This window comes from Peromyscus eremicus, chromosome 22 (assembly GCF_949786415.1).
Source record: "Peromyscus eremicus chromosome 22, PerEre_H2_v1, whole genome shotgun sequence".
In the NCBI taxonomy this organism is placed as follows: Eukaryota; Metazoa; Chordata; class Mammalia; order Rodentia; family Cricetidae; genus Peromyscus; species Peromyscus eremicus.
In genome coordinates this window covers 30,181,465-30,200,622 of record NC_081437.1, presented here as the reverse complement: position 1 = coordinate 30,200,622, position 19,158 = coordinate 30,181,465, and the positions used below count along the sequence as shown (strand labels likewise).

Genomic DNA, 19,158 nt, shown 5'->3' with positions numbered 1-19,158 from the left:
GGAAATTAACTAAGCTTCTTGTGAGATAACTTAAATATGCAAGTTCTAAACTTATCTTAAAGAGCCACCATTATGACTTACACATATAGGTGCGATGAGATTCAACGTCCTTCGCTTACAGAAAAGTAGCTTGACCGTAGCAGCTTGACAGTTCAAAATGTTTTACAACATCAAAAAAGAAAGAAAGAAATTTCGAGAGGAAGGAAGAAAAGATGGAAGGAAGAAAGAAAGGAATAAAGGAAGGAAGAAAGAAAGGAAAGAAAAGAAAAGGAAAGAAAGGAAGGAAGAAAAAAAAAAAAAAAACACCAAAGAGGCTAAGTTCTGTGGTCCAGTCTTTGGAAATACTCAATTACTCTAGACATCCAAAACACATGCCATTTGTAATACCAGACTGTCACCGTTTATTTCTCCTCCCCATCCCTAGTTGCGTTTTTGAGCTATGCCATAAGGTACATGGGCTGTGATGGTGCCGAATTTCTGTGCTGATTCGATGTGGAACATCTGGTCATCAAAGAAGATGTGGGGCCGAATCTTCACCAAGATAGGACCTTTGGGGGCTCCAGCTAGGAAAAGAGCTTCATCTATCTCTAGACCCCAGCGGCGAAGGGTCTTCAGCACACGGGCGCCTGAACTCGCTGCGCTCCGGGCTGTAACCAAGTAGGTCCTGATGGGACAAAGTAACCGTTCGTCTTTGGCATAGAATTTCTTCTGCAGTTTCCCTAAATCTTCCAGAAAGCTTTTAAGAGGACCCTGGAAAAAAGAACATACGTCTCAGCTGGGAATGGGTGAGCAAAAAGAAGTGATTACTGACAAAACAGGGTCTTATATGACCTTACAAAGCACACAGTGCTGTCATACCATGATTCTGAGCTGACAGCATGGTGCCAAACTCTCTGCATTTATGTGAAGGTTTTTTCTGATACACAACCATCCCTTTGCATGCCTGGAATAAGTCTCGGATAACCACATCATTTATCATCCAAATGAAGCTATTTTATGTGTGAAAAAAATGTTCTATAAATAAGTCGGGACAATATTCATAACTATCCATGCTACCTGGGTGAGATGTACTTCAGCTGATCACCAAAACCACACACCCCCCCCATTTTTGTTAGCTGTGTTTTTTACCTTTGAAACTACTGTCACTTTGTTTAGCTAGGTATTTGTTTGGCTTGAGTCCAGCCCTGTCTTAAAGGTATATATCTTTATGTCTTTATAGTTTCTACATTAAGACATAATGTTTGCTTCTTTTTCTACGTTACTCTAGTCTCTACCATTGTTATACGTTTAAATCCATGAGTAAACATATTTTATGTTTGTGGAAATAATCTTTGAGAATTTAGTATATTATCAACCATTCTGCTTACTGTCCTCTCTTTTCCTGAGTGAGGTTTTACCTGGATATAGATTCTGTGATTTATATTTTCTCTGCATAAGATGGAACTTGGGTCATTGGGCTTGGTGGCAAGCACCCTTATACTCTAAGACACCTCACTGGCTCATTTTACAAATGTGTGTGTGTGTGTGTGTGTGTGTGTGTGTGTGTGTGTGTGTGTGTATAGTGTGTGTGTGTGCATGTATGCATGTACGTATATATAGTTCACTTATGGAGGTCAGAAGACAACTTGCCAGATTTGCTTTTTTTCCTTCATGTGGGTCTAAGGCATTGAATTCAGGTCTTCAGACTTGCAAACAGGCATCTTTACCAGATGAGCCATCTTGCCGGTTATATGCTGGTTACCTTTGGAATCTGTCTAAGATTTGGAAAGTTATATAAACTATGTCTCCTTTCCTAATAATAAATACCTGGATATTTGGAACAACCATAACTGTTCTTCTGCATGTCATGCAGCTAAACCAGAGGCTAGCCAACTATGCTGGAGTCAAGGAGAAAAGGGCATCTTCCCGGGAAAGATGGTGTGCAAGAACTCACACAACTCCAGAGAAAAGAAGAGGGAAATACCATACACTGTACAAGTAAGTGTGAACACTTCAGAACATTTAAAACAACAATAAAGGACAGCCCTGTGCTCTGCTGACCGAGCAGTGCTCTCTTGGGTTTATCTCTGTGGACTTCACTCTGTGTTCATGAGAAACACCGCAGGCAGGGAGGAAGACAGAAAAAGACATAACAGTTGGAACAAGAGGGAGGGAAGCCCTGCATTTGGGAAAAGAGTGAATCTTACCGAGCCCTTTGGACCTGCAGGGAAGAGGGCTTAAGCTGATAGAAGGGCTTTAGGCAGGCACTCTTCAGGCATATGTAAAGATCCACTCTCACTGGATGAATGAAAAGCTGTCTGCTCTTAGAGCTGACATAAGAAGACATCTGAACCCAGAATACTAGCCATCTTCTGTCACTGGGATTCGGGAAAAGTAGCACCATCTTCGAATTACAGGGGCCCAAAGCCAGCAGAGAGGGAAAGAACCACGGACAGGTGAGTGTGGAGATTTTTCTGCACAGACTTTCAGAGAAGGCCTGAAGTTTAGAGCTGAGAAAGACCATGGGCAAACCATTCTACAGCCTTAGCACCAATGAGAAGAATTTGAAGTCCCTGACAGTCTGAAGAAAGCCACAGCAATAACAAGAACTAAAACCGGTTCAGCTCTTGATTACCTTGATCCAGTCTATCACAATAGTTAGTGGAAGAGGAGGAGTGCCACTTAGCAGATTGATACAGCATTTAGCAAAGCCTCAATGTGTAGCTAGTGGAATTGACCATTATATATATATATATATATATATATATGTATATATATATGTGTATATATATATGTATGTGTGGGAATATAATAAAACAGGGAAATCTATGTTCAAGGGGAATTTAAAGAACTTAGACCTCATGATAACACAAATATTAAACATATAATAGAATAATTGAAAAAGCTATTATTAATCCCTTCAAAAGTCAAATGTCTACTTTAATGGTAGAAAACAAACATGAGTGTAATAGTAACTTTGGTAAAGAGGAATTGAATACAATGCTAGAATTAAAAATTACTGTATAGAAATGAAGCATTCCTTCAGTTGATGACCAGCAGACTCTCTATGGCTAAGAAAAGAGGGTTGAAATTGAGGATAAGTTAAAATAGACTTAAATATAGAGATTAAAAAAAGAGCAACACATTGGAATGCTGTGGAACACACAAACACACACAGAGGGTTGGGAGGGAGAGGAAGAGAGGTAGAAATGCATGCGTGTACATACATACACACACACACATACATACACACACACACACACACACATACACCCACATACAGGGGGGCGAGTGGGAGAGGAAGAGATGCACAAATGCATGCCCAGACAAACAGACAGAGAAAGAGAGAGAGACAGAGGCATATGCCACACATACATACACACACATACATGCACGCCCATACATACACACACATATAAGCTCATACGCGTGCACGCGCGCGCGCACACACACATTCACCCACATACAAGGGGGTAGGAGGGGGAAGAGCAATACAACTGCTCCAACAACAAGAAACAGAAAACCTTGATGAGTTAGTGAAAATAGACATAGTATATACAGAGGATCACAGTAGATAAAAGACTCAAAACATTTGAGGTCAGAACCTGTGCAGTGGAAGTGTGTCAGAAAACCATGGATGGGCATCCTGAAGTTGCTAAAGAAAAATAAAGGAAACACATGGTTCTATAACCAGTGAAAAATAAAATACATTTTCATTTTATTTTGTTAAGACATGGTCTCTCTCTGTAGCTTGCCCATCTTGGGACTCACTATGTAGACCAGGCTGCCCTCAGAACTCACAGAGATCTCTGCCTCCCCATTTATGGGGTTAAGGGTGCATGCTGCCATGCTTGGCTATAGTGTAATTATAAAGTGAGGAAGAAACAGAATTTCCCGGAAAAGCAAACAGTATTTATTGCCAGCATGTATGTCCTACTGACATGCTAAAAGAGAACCTGTAATTTTAAAAAGGAACATAAACATAAAAGACCATTTTTGTCTCATTCTTATGCTATGAGCTGCAGGAAAATATAGAACTCAGCTGGTTATGGCAAAGCCACTACCTGAAGGGATCAGGGAATTACTTCAGAGGAAGCCTAATTCCAAGGAGCTTTCGGTGTTATTTAGCTTGTTATATATCAGCTGTCTTCTGTTATGAAAATCATGTGTGCCTTCATAGTTTTCCCAATTGACTTTTCCCTAAGAAGTTCTAACAGTGTGGACTGATCACTCTCTTGGATGTATACATTCCAGGTATTTGGAGAACAGCCTCAGGAAAGGCTTCCTTCCTCCCAGCCCATCCATTTCTCCCCTTTCAACACTGGAATCAGTCACTTTCAAGGACTAGCAGAAATAACAGTTCACACCACACCACATGTAAGTCCCCTGATTTAAGGTAAATCCCATAAGGAGACACTGCCTAGGTCAGGTGGACCTTAAGTAGTAGCTTTACACAATTTAGTTCAGACCCTCCTTTCGTAAAGCCTTACTAACTTTATAGACCCCTAACTTCTTACCTAACTACTTCTCAGCATGTAGACTGAGCACATAGACCCCCTTTTTCATATACTAACCGGTCATTAGCACTCAGTTGACCTCCTCTTTTACCACTCCCATTTTGGATTGTAAAAGAAAGCCTGGTGGTCACTGCCTGAGGAAAATTCTTATGACCCCGTAGAATTCAAGCTTGGTGACCTTGCTTGGCCAGAGAATTGCTATTGTTTGGGTTTATAACTGGATTCCAGAGAGAACTTAGAGGTATAAGGAGAAGGAGAAGAAGAGAGGTGTGGAGAATTTAGAGATGGGGAATGGAGAGGGATAAGGAGGATTTTGACCAGAGAGAACATGTGGACAAGATGGAAGATGAGGAAGAGTCAGATGGGGGAAGTACTAGCTGGGTAAGAACAACATGAAAAGGACCTAGATGAGGCAGAATTAAGACAAAAGAATTAAGATAGAACTTAGAGGGAGCAGTAGATAAATATAGAGAGAAATCAGGCAAGACAGGAGCTAGACACAAGAACAGAACTGAAGCTGTGTAAACGGGATGTTATTCCAGAGGAATTAAAGCAAGTGGACTATAGAGCTCAGTGTGCTGAGATTCTATTTCCCCAAAATAGTCCTCGCCATTTGTAGTTTTCTCTCCTGAGCCCCTGGGATATATAATATTAAGGCTAGTCCCTCAAATATTATACAAGATTCTTACTCACATTTTTTCTTTTCTTTTTTTTTCTCCTTTTTTTCTTACTCACTTGTAGTCATTGCCAAAGGCAAAAAGAACATCAAGTTATTGTGAGTTAATAGTATAGAACATAAAGGAAAGATATGCCAACACAACACAGAATAAGTTTGAAGGAGTTTGGGAGTGATCTGTGGCAAGGTTCATATATTACAGACAAGGTAAATAGGATTGTGTGACCATATATCAAGGTTACTTGAAGTTGTGTGTTACAAGATTTATCATAAACACAGGGGAAAACTTTCATTTAGTTCTAAGTAATATAAATAAAGATGAATCTGAAACACAATGACTAAACTGGAGACAAAGATTAAAAGACTATATAGAGGAAAGTAGGAAGACATTAGATTTTACCACAACAGGTATGATTGATCCCATTATACTTAAATGATTTCAAGCACACAGGACACACTCAGGTGACAAACAGAAAACATAACAAAGTACAACCCAAAATACGTTTTCTGGCTACAGTATAGTAAGTAAAGCTTGTACATAGTAACAGATATGTGGAAAAACCTCTTCAAATATTTAGCAGTTAGGTAACCTAATTGTAAACAACCCACCCCACAGAGTGGATGTCACAAAGAAATTAAAACAATTTAAAAAATAATTTTTAGTTTTCTAAAAAATAACTCCAACAGATGTATCTATCTGTCTGTCTATCTATCTATCTATCTATCTATCTATCTATCTATCTATCTATCTATCTATCTAGATTTGGACTGATTGAAGACAAAAGTACTGAAAGGTATACAATAATACAGTATTATTCTAAAAGTCAGGAATATATGAATATCAGACTCAGGATGGCATTGCATGAGAAAGAGGAGTTGGTGAATATGATCAAGAATATATACAATGATCCTCAATATGTGGGATTTAAAATACATTATACAACACTGATTAAAACTGCCAGGTGTGGTAGAACACACCTGTAATCCCAGCACCTGAGGAACTGAGACAGGAGGGCAGTGAGCCCAAGGAAAGCCTTGGTTACATAGCTAGATCCTGTCTCAATCAATCAGTAAGCCCCCAGTTATATTAGGATGCTTCCATACTGTCTTCTTCTTGTGAATACAACAAACAAACAAAAAGAATTAATCATCTAAAACCATGTGCAGGTACTAGAGTGGGGCTGGTAGTAAAGTGCTTGCCAGCAGGAGGACCCAAGTTTGGAACTCTGGCACCCACATAAAAAGCCAGGTGCAGCAGTGGAGGATTGTTATCACAGTCCTAGGGAGGCAGAGACACGTGGATGCCCAGAGCTTGCTGTCCAGCTCTCATCGTGAATTCAAAACACAAGAAGAAGAGTGATAGGGGGAGACTACTGACATCCATCTCTTGGTTCTGTATGTTCACACACACACACACACACACACACACACACACACACACACACAATACATATTAAAAAGCCTTTAAAAATGTTGTTCAGACCTAGCTAGCTTGTCTAGAAAGGCTTACCAGACATTTGCTTAGTTTTTCATGCATTTTATGAAATCATTATTTCTCAAGTGAGATATAAGTGAACTATAGACTACTTGCTTCGTAAATATGAAGGCAGAGAATTTCTCAGTTCTATAGCCTGGATCCAGGATTATATAAAAAGGACACAATATGTGGCCATCTCAAGTGTACCCCCAGTGAAGAACTGCCTCAACAAGTTAAAATTCTTCAGTTACTTTACATGTCAATGACTTCCCAAGTCACTTGATTTTTCTCAGTGAATGGTACAAGGGCATTAATCAAAATCCAACATTCATTCTACAAACCCTCAAAAGTGCATAGTGAGTAAGTAGCTCCTCAACTTGACAAAGGATACCTGCAAAGGTCCTGTAGACACATTACATAAGACTGTAAGGTTGAAAATCCTTTGAAGGACAGGTATTGAGGCCAGGCAGTCCATGCTCATGGCTGTTACTGAACATTAAATTGAGCAGATTCAATGTAAAAAGATCATCCATCAGTTCAGATTCCATTTGGATACCATTTTCATGCTTCCAATTTCCTTCTGTTCAGATGTCCATTTCAGATCTTCACCTTTAATACTTCATGAAATAGATTAAAAAAAAATCCAAACCAAAACTAAAACCCCCAAACACTTGTTTTGGGCTTGTAAGAGGTGTTGGAGGGTAATTATTTATTTGGATCCAAGCTTTTAGTCTTGAAGCTCTTCTCAATTGAACAGCATCTTTCTTGAATTTGGGGTCACAGACTGACAGCCCCAGAAAAGGTTTACTGAGCAGTATGTTGGAAATAACCTTACTGTTTTGAGGGCTGAAGATTTTGGAATGACTTCTTGGTAAGCTGTGCTATGTGTTTACAAGGACTTGAGGGTTAACTCATCAGTAACACACTGCAGAAGTGCTTCCGAAAGGATAAATAAAAGCATGTCCAATGTGAAAACCAGTGCTGGCAGCAGTACATGTTCCAGAGTAAGGAATTCACAAACAAAAGGGAGCAAAGTGCAGAGAGACTGGAGGGGACCACCTAAAATTAATTAAAATTACATCACAAAGAACAATATCTATATTCACACGTTAGAAGATGAGCAGAGGAAAATGGAGCTTAGTAAACTTACCTGAGCAAGAGGTTTATTCTCAAATAGTGTTTCGTGTTGGAAAAATTTGTCCAGCCCATGGTCCTTGGCAATATGTTCAGACTCATCGGAGAAGAGAACAGCATCCCCATCAAAGGCCACACGGAGCTGCGTGTCACAATAAGCCATGTCTTTGGCTCCAGCAAACATGGTTGCAGAGGCAATGCCTGACATCACATGGAGAGATTAGTACTCTTCTGAAGCCTAAGGCTTTTAGTTTCTTCCAGTAAAAACTTCTCCCCCACAGTGATATTTCTTCTGTAGCTATTGCCACATAATTCTGCTCCTGTCCACAACTACAAATCTCAAAACAGATATCTATGTACTGATTCTGTTTATTCAGAATGGAAGGTAAACATGAGTTGTGGAATAATCGCTGAAAATGTTCCCTTCCAGGAAGGTCAAACCCCTTATATACAGATATAAGGGGTGCCACATGTGTAAAAACACCAGCAAAAGACTCAGTAAGACGATAAGCCGCCTAAAACTGTGTGAAACCCAAGGCACCTGATCATCAGTGTAAACCTTATGAGCTAGAAGAATAAACCCAGGCCATTACCTTCTTTTTTTTTTTTTTTTTTGGTTTTTCGAGACAGGGTTTCTCTGTGTAGCTTTGCGCCTCTCCTGGAACTCACTTGGTAGCCCAGGCTGGCCTTGAACTCACAGAGATCCACCTGGCTCTGCCTCCCGAGTGCTGGGATTAAAGGCGTGCGCCACCACCGCCCGGCCCATTACCTTCTTTTATTGCTTCTTGTACTTTTTCAGAATCCGCAGAAAGATACAAGTTGGTAAGATATGCCTTTAAATAGCCAATGGGGCTTTTCCCGCCAGTCAGACAGAATCGGTCGATTAGCAGACCTAATGTCAAGTGAGAAAGGCAGTGTTATAGTTCAGACTAAAGATACAACACTGATCCAAATGACATTTACTGTAGAAATAAAAGCTTGTATTAGTAAATCTATTTGAGTTCATTTGCAAGTCTAACTGAATGTTATCTTCTTATAAATTACTGAAAAATTAAAAATGATTTTCACAGCTCTCAGATAATTCATACACTATGTTTGGTACACTATAGTCTATGGAACATACTCACACAGACCATGTCAATTTACTCAAAACTGCATGGCAGATATTATTCTCCTTATAGAAAAGGATACGGAATTAAAATCCAGTCCACTGGTTCACAGACATAGGACAGACTTCAGTCCACATGTTTAACTCATATGTGCACTAGGATATCTCTCTTTCCTTAAACTACAGCCTCTTCCTTGCTTCCTCTATATTTCTTTAATAAAATACTAGTAATAAGTCACTCTAGGACTTAAACTATTTTCTAAAGGTAATCGGAAAATTTCACTCCTTCTTGACTAGAATATTTGATTACAGCTATTACCAGACTTGACATTAATAGTCTCTGGATTTTCTTTCCTCTTTTTCAGAAATGGGGCTTATACCCAGAGCATCACAGATGTGAGGCAAACACTGTACCAATGAACTACCACATCCATTTAATTTCTCAAAATTATTAAGTCAGATACAGCTAAGTTGCCCGTATTGGTTTTCAACTTGCTGTGTTGCTGTGTAGCTCAGGTAGGTCTTGAACTCAAGGCAATCCTCTAGCCTCTTGCTGTAGTCTTCTGAAAAGTTGGCATTCTAAGCCTATTGCCTCAACGTCCAATTCATATACTTTTAAATACCTTCCAACGATTATAAGAAAAAATTGACTGTTCAAAAGATATTTGTAAAGCCAACACCCACATTTGCAGTGAATGAAAGGATAGATTGGCATAAGTTGTCTAGAAAGAGATTCCTTTATTGAAGATATTATTTTAAGAAAATAATACACAATTTTAGTAAACATTTATGTAGAAAAGTCTGAATTTAGGATTATATTTGAAAGAAAATGTATTCATCAGTGTGAGACTACCATGCATAGTATAAAATTCTATGGGCTTTATTCAAAGTTGGCTTTAAATTTATGATAAACTGGGTAACTATGCTATCTAAATAAAAGCAAAACCTGGGGTCTAGTCAGCTATTTGAAGGACCAAAGACATAGGTCAGCAATGTGGGTAGAAGCATCTGCTTTGGTGTTAACAAAATATTACCAAATTTTCCTTTGATCCAATGTTGGGCATACATGACTCAAAAGTAGATCTTATAAACCCTTAAGTAACATCAACACAATGTTCTGGAAAGTATGTGTTGGTATTAGGACTTAAAAAATGAATGAAAACATTGGCCTTTTTTTTTTCTCAAAGGAATCCCAGTTTACTGTGCAGCCAGGCATGTAAATTGTAACAAAGACCACAGTAGAGATAGACACGGGTTGTCCTCTGTACCCTAAAGAGGGAACTAACTCTTCCAAGATAAAGACTGTAATGCTATGGAAATGGCAAGATGGAAAGGTGTACTGACTGGTTTATCAACAGAATTCATATATAAGAAACTGGAAACCTTGGCGTTTTTAACATGCTGAAGGACAGAAAGACCGGTATCACTTACTTCATCAGTAAGACTGGGTAGGATGGTACGCACCTATAATCCCAGTACTGGGAAACTGAGGTTAAGATGATCTAGAGGTAGCCTGGGCTATATAGCAAGGACGTATGTGAAAGCAAACAAAAAACATAGAAATATTCTTCATTCACTGAATGAATATTATATGCCCCTCAGAGCCTTTGACACACACACTTTTTCTTTTAAATTCACAACATTATGAAGGTTGCATTATTAAAATACTTTTCAGATGCCAATTTTATAATTGGGATCATATGAAATAACAAAATAAACATCAATAGCTTGTAATACACCTTGGTTAATGTCTGATTTAAACCTAGGATCTCTATGTGCACAAGTTAAACCTGGTTTTTAGGTGACATACCCACAACTAGATCCATTCCTAGAACAATATAACACCTAGACAATGGTGTCCCAAAGAGAATGTTAGGTAATTTCATAATAGAACAATCATGGGAAACTTTACAAGAAAGTGACACATCAATCGGAATGTTTGGAAGACTAGCACCAATGAAATTTTTCCATGTAAAGTAATAAAGACAATTTTGCTGGTAAGAATATGGATTTGAATGTGGGAGAGAGAGGGCAGCCAGAAGCATCCAATTTTAAGAGTTGGAAGGCGAGGTGAAAACCTTTAAACCCTTAAACCCTTAACATGGATCTGTGGTGAGGAAGAAGTTTGATCCTGTAGAAAAAGTCTCTGGGCTGACGGCTCCTTGAAGTCAAGTTCAGAAGTGAAAAACATAAAGCAGAGAAATATATTGAGGACCTGGGATTAAGACTTTGAAATTCACACTTGACAAGTTAAGTCCAGAGCTTTGAGCCCAACTCTGTGCTGAAGTTAAAAATGAGCATGGCCTTTTTTGTTCTGACATAGGCAAATAAACATTCCCCACGCAGAAGGGGTTGTCGGTATCAAAGACACTGCCGTGGTTTAAGCCCCAGTTAGCAAAATAGCATGGCCTCTTTTTTGCAGAGCTCTGAGCTGGTCTTCCACATGGTATTTATTTTACTTACCATAGTGATTGACGCTGTTTATAAGCCGTACTCCCACTTGGGCATGGTTATTAGTCATCAGTACTATATCAAATAAGTCTTGTTCTTCAGGGTACAGATCACGGAGTCTAGCGTTGACATGCTGCAGCGCCTGCAGGTTACAAACATAGGTGTATTAAAAAGGGCAGGCAAGGTGGGTCTTAGGCAGCAGGCGGAAAAAAACACCTCGGCAGGGTCAGAATCAAGTTTCACGGAGTCCTGGCTGAGAAATCAGTGCTCCTTTAAGACATGGTTATGTTACCATTCCTGCATTTTATAACTTTTACACATAGGCTTCAGTTAATGCCCAGGGCACAGATGAGTAATGCCCATGAGATGTTATTACAGCATTCTGTTTACTATAATTATCTCATGGGTAGGTAGAGAAAAATATCAGGGTATCCCTTTTATGACTTGCCTTCTGGTTTGTCTATTTGTGTAAGTTTGTAAATTTTGATTTTATTGTGAGAAATTTTGGAATGGTTTGGGAATTTACATGTTACTCATGTGCAGGAAACAGACGGAGGCAGATTGATAATCTCAGTGTGTGTGTGTGTGTGTGTGTGTGTGTGTGAGAGAGAGAGAGAGAGAGAGAGAGAGAGAGAGAGAGAGAGAGAGAGAGAGAGAGAGAGAGAGATTTCTTGGAGCTATAGTTACAGGTGGTTGTAACTTTCCCTATATGGAGATTGGGAACCAAAATCAGGTCCTCTTCAAGAACAGCCCCTTGCTGTGGGATGTCCTATATGGCAAATGTGTTGCTAATTAGTCAATAAATAAAACACTGATTGGCCATTGGCTAGGTAGGAAGTGTAGGCGGGACAAGGAGGAGAATAAAGCTGGGAAGTGGAAGGCTGAGTCAGAGAGACACTGCCAGCCGCCACGATGAGAGACAGCATGTGAAGATGCCGGTAAGCCACGAGCCATGTGGCAGGGTGTAGACTGATGGAAATGGATTAATTTGAGCTGTAAGAACAGTTAGCAAGAAGCCTGCCGTGGCCATGCAGTTTGTGGCCAATGTAAGTCTCTGAGTTTACTTGGTCGGGTCTGAGGCTGTGGGGCTGGCAGGTGATAGAGATTTGTCCTGACTGTGGGCCAGGCAGGAAAACTCTAGCTACAGCCCCTTAATCCAGATTTTTGATTTTTAAAACATATGTTTTTTATAGGCCTTTGGTTTCTCCCCATGCTTCTACATGTCGTGCAAGCACCGTTTACCCCAAACCATAGAGGTGTCATTGGCTTTCCCATGGTTATGTGATTGATTGTGCAATAATCCTATAGCTTACAAAGGAGATTAGTTCTAAGTGCTACATGTTTTAGTACACATTCACGACCTGAAGTGTCAGGAGCATCTTGATTTTCTTGATATATTTGGGGTCAGACCAGCTAAAGTGAATTCTGTCTTTTCTTTTTTCTTTTCTTTTTTTTTTTTTTTTTTTTGGTTTTTCAAGACAGGGTTTCTCTGTGTAGCTTTGCGCCTTTCCTAGAATTCACTCTGTAGACCAGGTTGGCCTTGAACTCACAGAGATCTGCCTGTCTCTGCCTCCCGAGTGCTGGGATTAAAGGCATGCGCCACCACCACCCGGCGAATTCTATCATTTTAATGAGACATTTTATTTCCACTACTTAGGACCATTGTTTACTCCATATTACTTCCTACTTCTACATGTATGGAGGAAACAGGCTTTTGTTAAAGGTCAGACAACTAGGAAGAAAAGTCAAGATCTGAAACCATGGATGCAGGCTGAAACACAAAAAACAAACAAACAAACAACAACAACAACAACAACAAACACCTTTTCTCAACAATTCCAGACGTCTTTGAGACTTGGTCACCTGGAATGGGGCAAGAATTATATAGGCGGTCCAGAGATTGTCGGGAAGACTGGACAAACTCCCAAAAGGTCTCTGTGGGTCCTTCTCTTGCCAATCCAGAGTCCCTGATGGGAATGCAAGGCAGTTCACACAGTACCTTGACAAACCGAAATGCTGGCCCTGGAGTCAGGATGACATTCTCGTTGGTGAGCTGATACTCCATGTACTTTTCTAGACCCTCTTCTTCGTAGATTTTCCTGTCGTCCACCATATTGAAGAGTGCCCGGGAAGAGACAGCAATTGTGATGGCGTGCTTGGGTTTGGGCTGTGGAGAAAGGTCAAGGGAAAGAGAGTCAATGCACACACAGAAGGGAGTGGGGAAGGGAAATGCAGCTGGGAAGGGAAAGAGGACCGTGGTCGGAAGGACTTCCCTAGGCCTTAAGTGGGAGGGAGTTGAAGGAATGGAAAAAGGGGGCCCAGGGCTGCCGGAGGCCTTGGTGCTCTCACCGGCCTGGGTCGCGCACAGCTGGGGATCTTCTCGTATAGCATGCTCACAGATGCCCAGTAGGCCTCATCTATCTCATCTTCCTCTATCTGCTGTCGCCGAAGCTGCTGCTGCTGCTGCTGCTGCTGCTGCTGCTGGATTTCAGACAGACATTCCTGGTCCATGTCCACAGAGGTGCCATACTGCAGGCGACGCTGGACATAGGGCTTCCACTCAGTAGGAGAAGGGCGTGGATACTCTCGAGGAGTCTTGGGTATCAGCTCTCTGGAGTCACAACTGTGTGCGTAGTCCCGCAACTGCAAGTCTCTGGGCTCTCTGGTGTCCCTAAGACTCCAGGGCTCACTGCCCCCATACATCTTCGAAGTCCGCTTGGAGCTGGGCTCATGTTCCGGGGGTGTGGGAGGTTGGGAGTCAAGCTGGGTGTTAGGTCTGGTCTGTGGTGTCTGCTGTAGGGAGGGCTTCTCTGAAGATGGAGGTGGAGGCGAGGTTTCATGATGGCTGGGGGAGGCAGAGGAAGTTCGAGAGGTCGCGGAGCTGTTGGGGGCCTGCTGAAGAAAAGGGGGTTGAAGCCCAGGCCCATGAGGATTCACATCCCGATCTCCAACATTGCATCTCCTAGCTCTAGCCTATTCCTAAACCTTGAAAGAATCCTAGTGCATTCTAGCTCCTTTAACTAGGCCACCAAGCATCCATAAAGCAGCCAAGCAGACATTGGATCTTACTGTTTAAATAGACAGACTGCTCTGCTCTCATCCTCCAATTTCCCTACCTGCACCTCACGAATGTACACCACGGGCGCTCCTTGTAATACCTGCTATTTGGTTTTGTGTAAATAGGCTGAAGCCCTCTTATCCTTACGTAGCATAAATCACAGACCCTGTCTCACTCAGTGACTCCAGCCAGCTTTATGAACAAACTGAGTAAGACACTGGGGCTAGAATCTTCTACTTCTCCTGATCCTCTCTGGCTCTGTTCGCCCTGCGACTAGCATGTGATTGCTGGGAAGGCTGGGGAGTCACGTGCCTTCGGTTTTGGTATGCTATCTGGTAACAGCAGAACTATGTAAGAAGGGGCAATTCTAGAGAAAGAATACCTTTACTGACACAACTTTGCAAAAAGTTGTTATCAACATTCATATATTACCTCAATTTATGTTTGTTTCACATGTGGGGAAGGATATTCTTGGTGAGATTATTGAACCAAATTCAACAGAATATAGGTGTAAATATATGTATATATATATATGTATATATATGTGTGTGTGTGTGTGTGTGTGTGTGTGTGTGTGTGTGTGTTTGTGTGTATGTATATGTATGTATGCATGTATCAGGCCAGGGGATCTATTATTTTCTATGCACCTGAAAAGAATCTTGTAGTTTTGCTTATTGTGGTAGGCCTAGTTAAGGGCCTATATAGCACACAATGACATTTTATTTTTCCCTTTTGTTGCTTTAATTTTTTTCGTCCCTTTCCTTTCTTGAGTGTCGTGTGTACTAAGTTGGTATTTGTTGTGTGGCTGAAGGACAGAGACCATACAGCTAGAGATAAAGGCTGTGTTTAATACTGCTCTCTACTGCTCTGCAGTGTGAAAACCAGGGCAGATGACCCTGTGCTCTAGTTTTCCCGGTGGTAAATTTGTGTTTACCTGAGTGTTTCTGGAAGAGCTAAATTAACCATAAACAAGTAACTTATCCAGAGCAGGGCCTGAGTACTTTGAAAAGTAAGTCCCAATAGATACGTCATTATTTATCGTCCACTCCTCTCTTTCATCCCTAGCTCTACCTTGACAACTGTATTCCTGCTTCTGGGCTCATCCACTGACGGAGCCCCGGTTGATGGGCTCCGTGATGTTCGGGACCACTGATTTCGCACAATGTACCCTCGAGAGTCTGTATTAGGCACAGGTAATTCTTGGGATCCCTGTGTAAGAGAAGAGACCCAAATATTTATTTCTTAACCACCCACTCTTTATAGGCATGTGCCCACAGAATAAGCTCGGCAGGCTAAAATCAGCAGCAACAAATGGAAAGATGCAAACTCCCATCCCCCATTTCTATGACCCTTGATTCACTCTAGGTCCTTCTAGGTCCTTGTTGTATACTGTTCTTACTTTGGACTCGGTCCTAACCTCAGCCTGAAGTAACAAAGTGGAGATTCCCCTAGAAGAGCATGAGCATCCAATAGTGAGAAACCCCTGTGGTAGCTGAGAGTTTGCCACCTGGGACTCTTCTCCCATGGCAAGTAACAGTTGATCATATTTTCTCCCCCACCTCCATCCTCCCTTAGAGCTCAAACTGCTAATTAGTAAAGTAGTACTAATACTAGTAATACTAAAGGTCAAGCTACTAATATGTAAATACATTACATCTTTGTGATTTTTACCATACTGTAAAGTAAGGGCACACGGCAACCAAGCCACAGCTGCAGCAGGGCTCTGTGACCGCCACACACAAGTCCATACAACCTGCCAGCCTTTGTTTCATGGTGACACCTGGGAGAGGCAAGTGGGCTAGCTTCTGTCCCGTATCCTTCCCCTGCCCAAGGATGCCTCGGGCTCCCCTCCCAAATGAGTCATGAGATCTCTGCTCACCCTGATCATGGTGATCTGCCGGCCCTGTTCCCACAACAGGCACATGTGAATATAAATACGTATTGTGCGACAGGGGCTAGTTCCCTCAGCTGCACAAAGGCAGCGTCTACAGGAGTGGTGACACCGCATGGGGCAACATCTCAGCGAGTGATTCGGATAGCCTGCACGCCTCATCTGAAAGATTGTGCAGAAAATGGGTCAATGCGATGGCCAGACTTCCCTTCCCTCCCTGAGCTGCGTGGACCAGTCTCCTCCTGTTGGCCTAGTGGAGGAGACTGGGGTATATCTACACTTCTCGTTCTGCCTGAACAAGGGGGGGCTGTGGACTGGAGGGAGGGTAAGGGCCAGCTTCTCCTGAGTGTGTCTCTAACCTCTTCACTGGACCTTAGCTCCCCCGCGGTATGGATCTGAAATGGCTCGCGGGTCTTCCCGAGCTCCTCACCTGCTTTCCTCTAGTGGGTTCTCTGCTCTTTCAGCTGTGCTATGGGGAGTAGCTCACCTGAGTGCTCAGCCGAGCTCCGTTTTTGTCAGGATCTTTTCTTTTCTCTGCATCTAGACTCTCTTTTGAGTACCTCATCCCAGGCTCATTCTTAATAGGGGAAACAAAGAATGTTCGTTAATGTTGGTTTCCAAACCCCGGGTTCGGAAATAAAAAGGGTACATAAAGCCTAAACTTCGTCTCTTTGCCAACATCAAAAATATATGTTGAACTTTAGACACAGTTTCTTGCCCGTTCTGACAAGTATAAGAAAGGAACACATTTTATAAATAAAAATTACATGAGCATGTTGTTATATGACTCAGTCATTCCATAGACTCAGAATATGAGCAGTGTTTGTCATTAAGAATGATAACATGAGAAATGTAATGAGAGTCTTCCAGGGGTCAACAGCTCTTGGATTTAAGTTTTAAGTTGCTTTGCATAATAGCTGTTTCTTCCCCTCTGATTTTCTTAAGACTGCTAATTATGGAACTTTTCATTTTCCATATAGAAACAGAAACTCATTTAACTGACCCTAACCAATATTAATTTGATTTTTACAAACAAGGACTTTAATCTTGTATGGATTTATTGGCAGAACATCTGTTCTTAATGTCAAAGTTTCTCAGTGTCTAGCTGAAAAAGGGGATTTCCTCTAAACAAACCCATAGGGAAAAATTGAGCACAGAGAGGATGACCATTTCTTCCTTGGAAACATAAAGAAATACTGACGTTTTCATTTTTAATTGGGAAATACTTATCAGGACACTATTTGTATTGTTTCACGCTAATTCAGATGCATACTGTAACTAATATTGGTATTAAATGTCTGTTTCTGGAGCTCCACACATAAGTTAGACCCAAGTCCTCCCAGAGACTTCTGTATTCATCCATTTACTCCCTGTGTCTGCCTAGGAGTGCCTTCCCCATGTTAGTTGAATGAGAATGTGACTATAAGGAATGGCTTAGCTGCATAATTATTGAACTGACTGAATTCTCTCCGCTAACTCCCATGCCCCTCTTCTAGTCTCAATAATATTCTGTCACTTCTAGCTCCCAAAGATATTTAAATCCAACTCTTCCTCATTTCTGTGCTGGCTCTCAGGTCACCGTTCTTGGCTTCTAAAGCCTTCCCATTTCCAAATTTGTCTCTGTAATTAGATGTAAGCCTAATTAGTTTAGCTCATTCCTGGGTCTACTCTATATTTACTCAGGAGGACCAGAAGCCTCAGGATGGACCCCCGTTACCTACGGCTTCCATGCTCCCCACCTTCCTGTTACATTCCACTTAGGCTAAGTAGCTTTTCTCATTGTCATTTCTGTGGAAACCATCTTTCTCTTCAGAGCTTAGCTCATCCCAGTCTGGGTCCAGAATTGAACATTCCTCTGTGTCTTTAATACAAATTTTGCTGAGCACTGAACTGTACTGTTTATGTCTCTGTCCTACAGAGTCATTGAACTTAACTTCTTCATATTAACTATGAGCATATGCTCAGCAAATGCTGACTTACTAGGGTGACCCACACACTACCACTCCACTCCCCTCTACACGTCACCGTGATCTAGACTTATTTGTTTTTTCAGAGCATTCCCAGAGAGAAAAGATGGACTAATGTTTACATGTCCTCGACTTCCTAGTAAGATTCTAGGGCACTTCACTCACTCACTTTCTTTTTCTGTTTCAAAGATGTTTGACTCATTTCTTCAACTGTTGGAATTCTTTTGTTGTTACGAAGGTTTTCATCTCCCCAGCCCCATTTCCTGTTACTTTTCTGGTTCAGTCTAGCTCTGAATTTAGAATGTCAAATTTATGACATCATGTGTGATTCCGTGGTAACTAACTGATGCCACAAATATGTAATTATGCTTGTGTGCGTGTGTGTGTCTGTGCGTGTGTGTGTGTGTGTGTGTGTGTGTGTGTGTGTGTGTGTGTGTGTGTAGAGCAATGGCCTTCTTTCCCATTTCAACATATCTACTTATAGCCATTCCCTTGAAACTCCAGGAGTTGATGTGTAAACTGCTCAAATGTCCATTACACAGCAATATCAATTTTACAACTTAATTATTTATAAGTCCTTAAAAGTCTTATTCTGACACTCATCCTATTAATTTTACTCAGATCTTTCATCTTCTGGTACTGTTGCAATGAATAACAAGTGCATTTGTGGGTTCAAAAAAATTTTTTTTTCTGCAGAACTGGAGACTTCTTGACAGCTGAGAATTTATTCTAGTTATGAAGTGTGGTTCTGGGTATTGCTTTAGTGTGTGACATTGCTTTTATAATAGCAAAGACTCTTGAAGTTACTGTCAAAGATCCTTTCAATGGCTAGACAGAGTAGGATGTCACCTATACTATCTGTGTCTATCTTTTCTTATGTTAGCCCAATCCTTAGCCTTT

The 19,158-nt window shown here is 41.2% G+C and overlaps 1 protein-coding gene across 4 annotated transcripts; it reads right to left on the bottom strand.

Annotated features, from left to right (window-relative positions):
* Positions 1-377: 377 nt before the first annotated feature.
* Nt5c1b (5'-nucleotidase, cytosolic IB) lies at positions 378-18,566 on the bottom strand. Of its 4 annotated transcripts, none has more exons than XM_059248242.1 (10): positions 18,428-18,566; positions 16,779-16,868; positions 16,280-16,453; positions 15,472-15,609; positions 13,692-14,237; positions 13,342-13,509; positions 11,355-11,484; positions 8,553-8,675; positions 7,800-7,984; positions 378-750 (listed from the first exon to the last, which is right to left on the bottom strand). In XM_059248242.1, the coding sequence occupies exons 1-10, from the start codon at positions 18,458-18,460 to the stop codon at positions 421-423; spliced, it is 1,917 nt and encodes a 638-aa protein (XP_059104225.1). In that variant the 5' UTR covers positions 18,461-18,566; the 3' UTR covers positions 378-420. The 4 variants fall into 4 exon arrangements, with proteins under 4 accessions (XP_059104225.1, XP_059104226.1, XP_059104227.1 ...); XM_059248243.1 differs by having other exon boundaries at positions 13,692-14,234; XM_059248244.1 differs by lacking the exon at positions 16,280-16,453.
* Between the last annotated feature and the right edge of the window lie 592 nt (positions 18,567-19,158).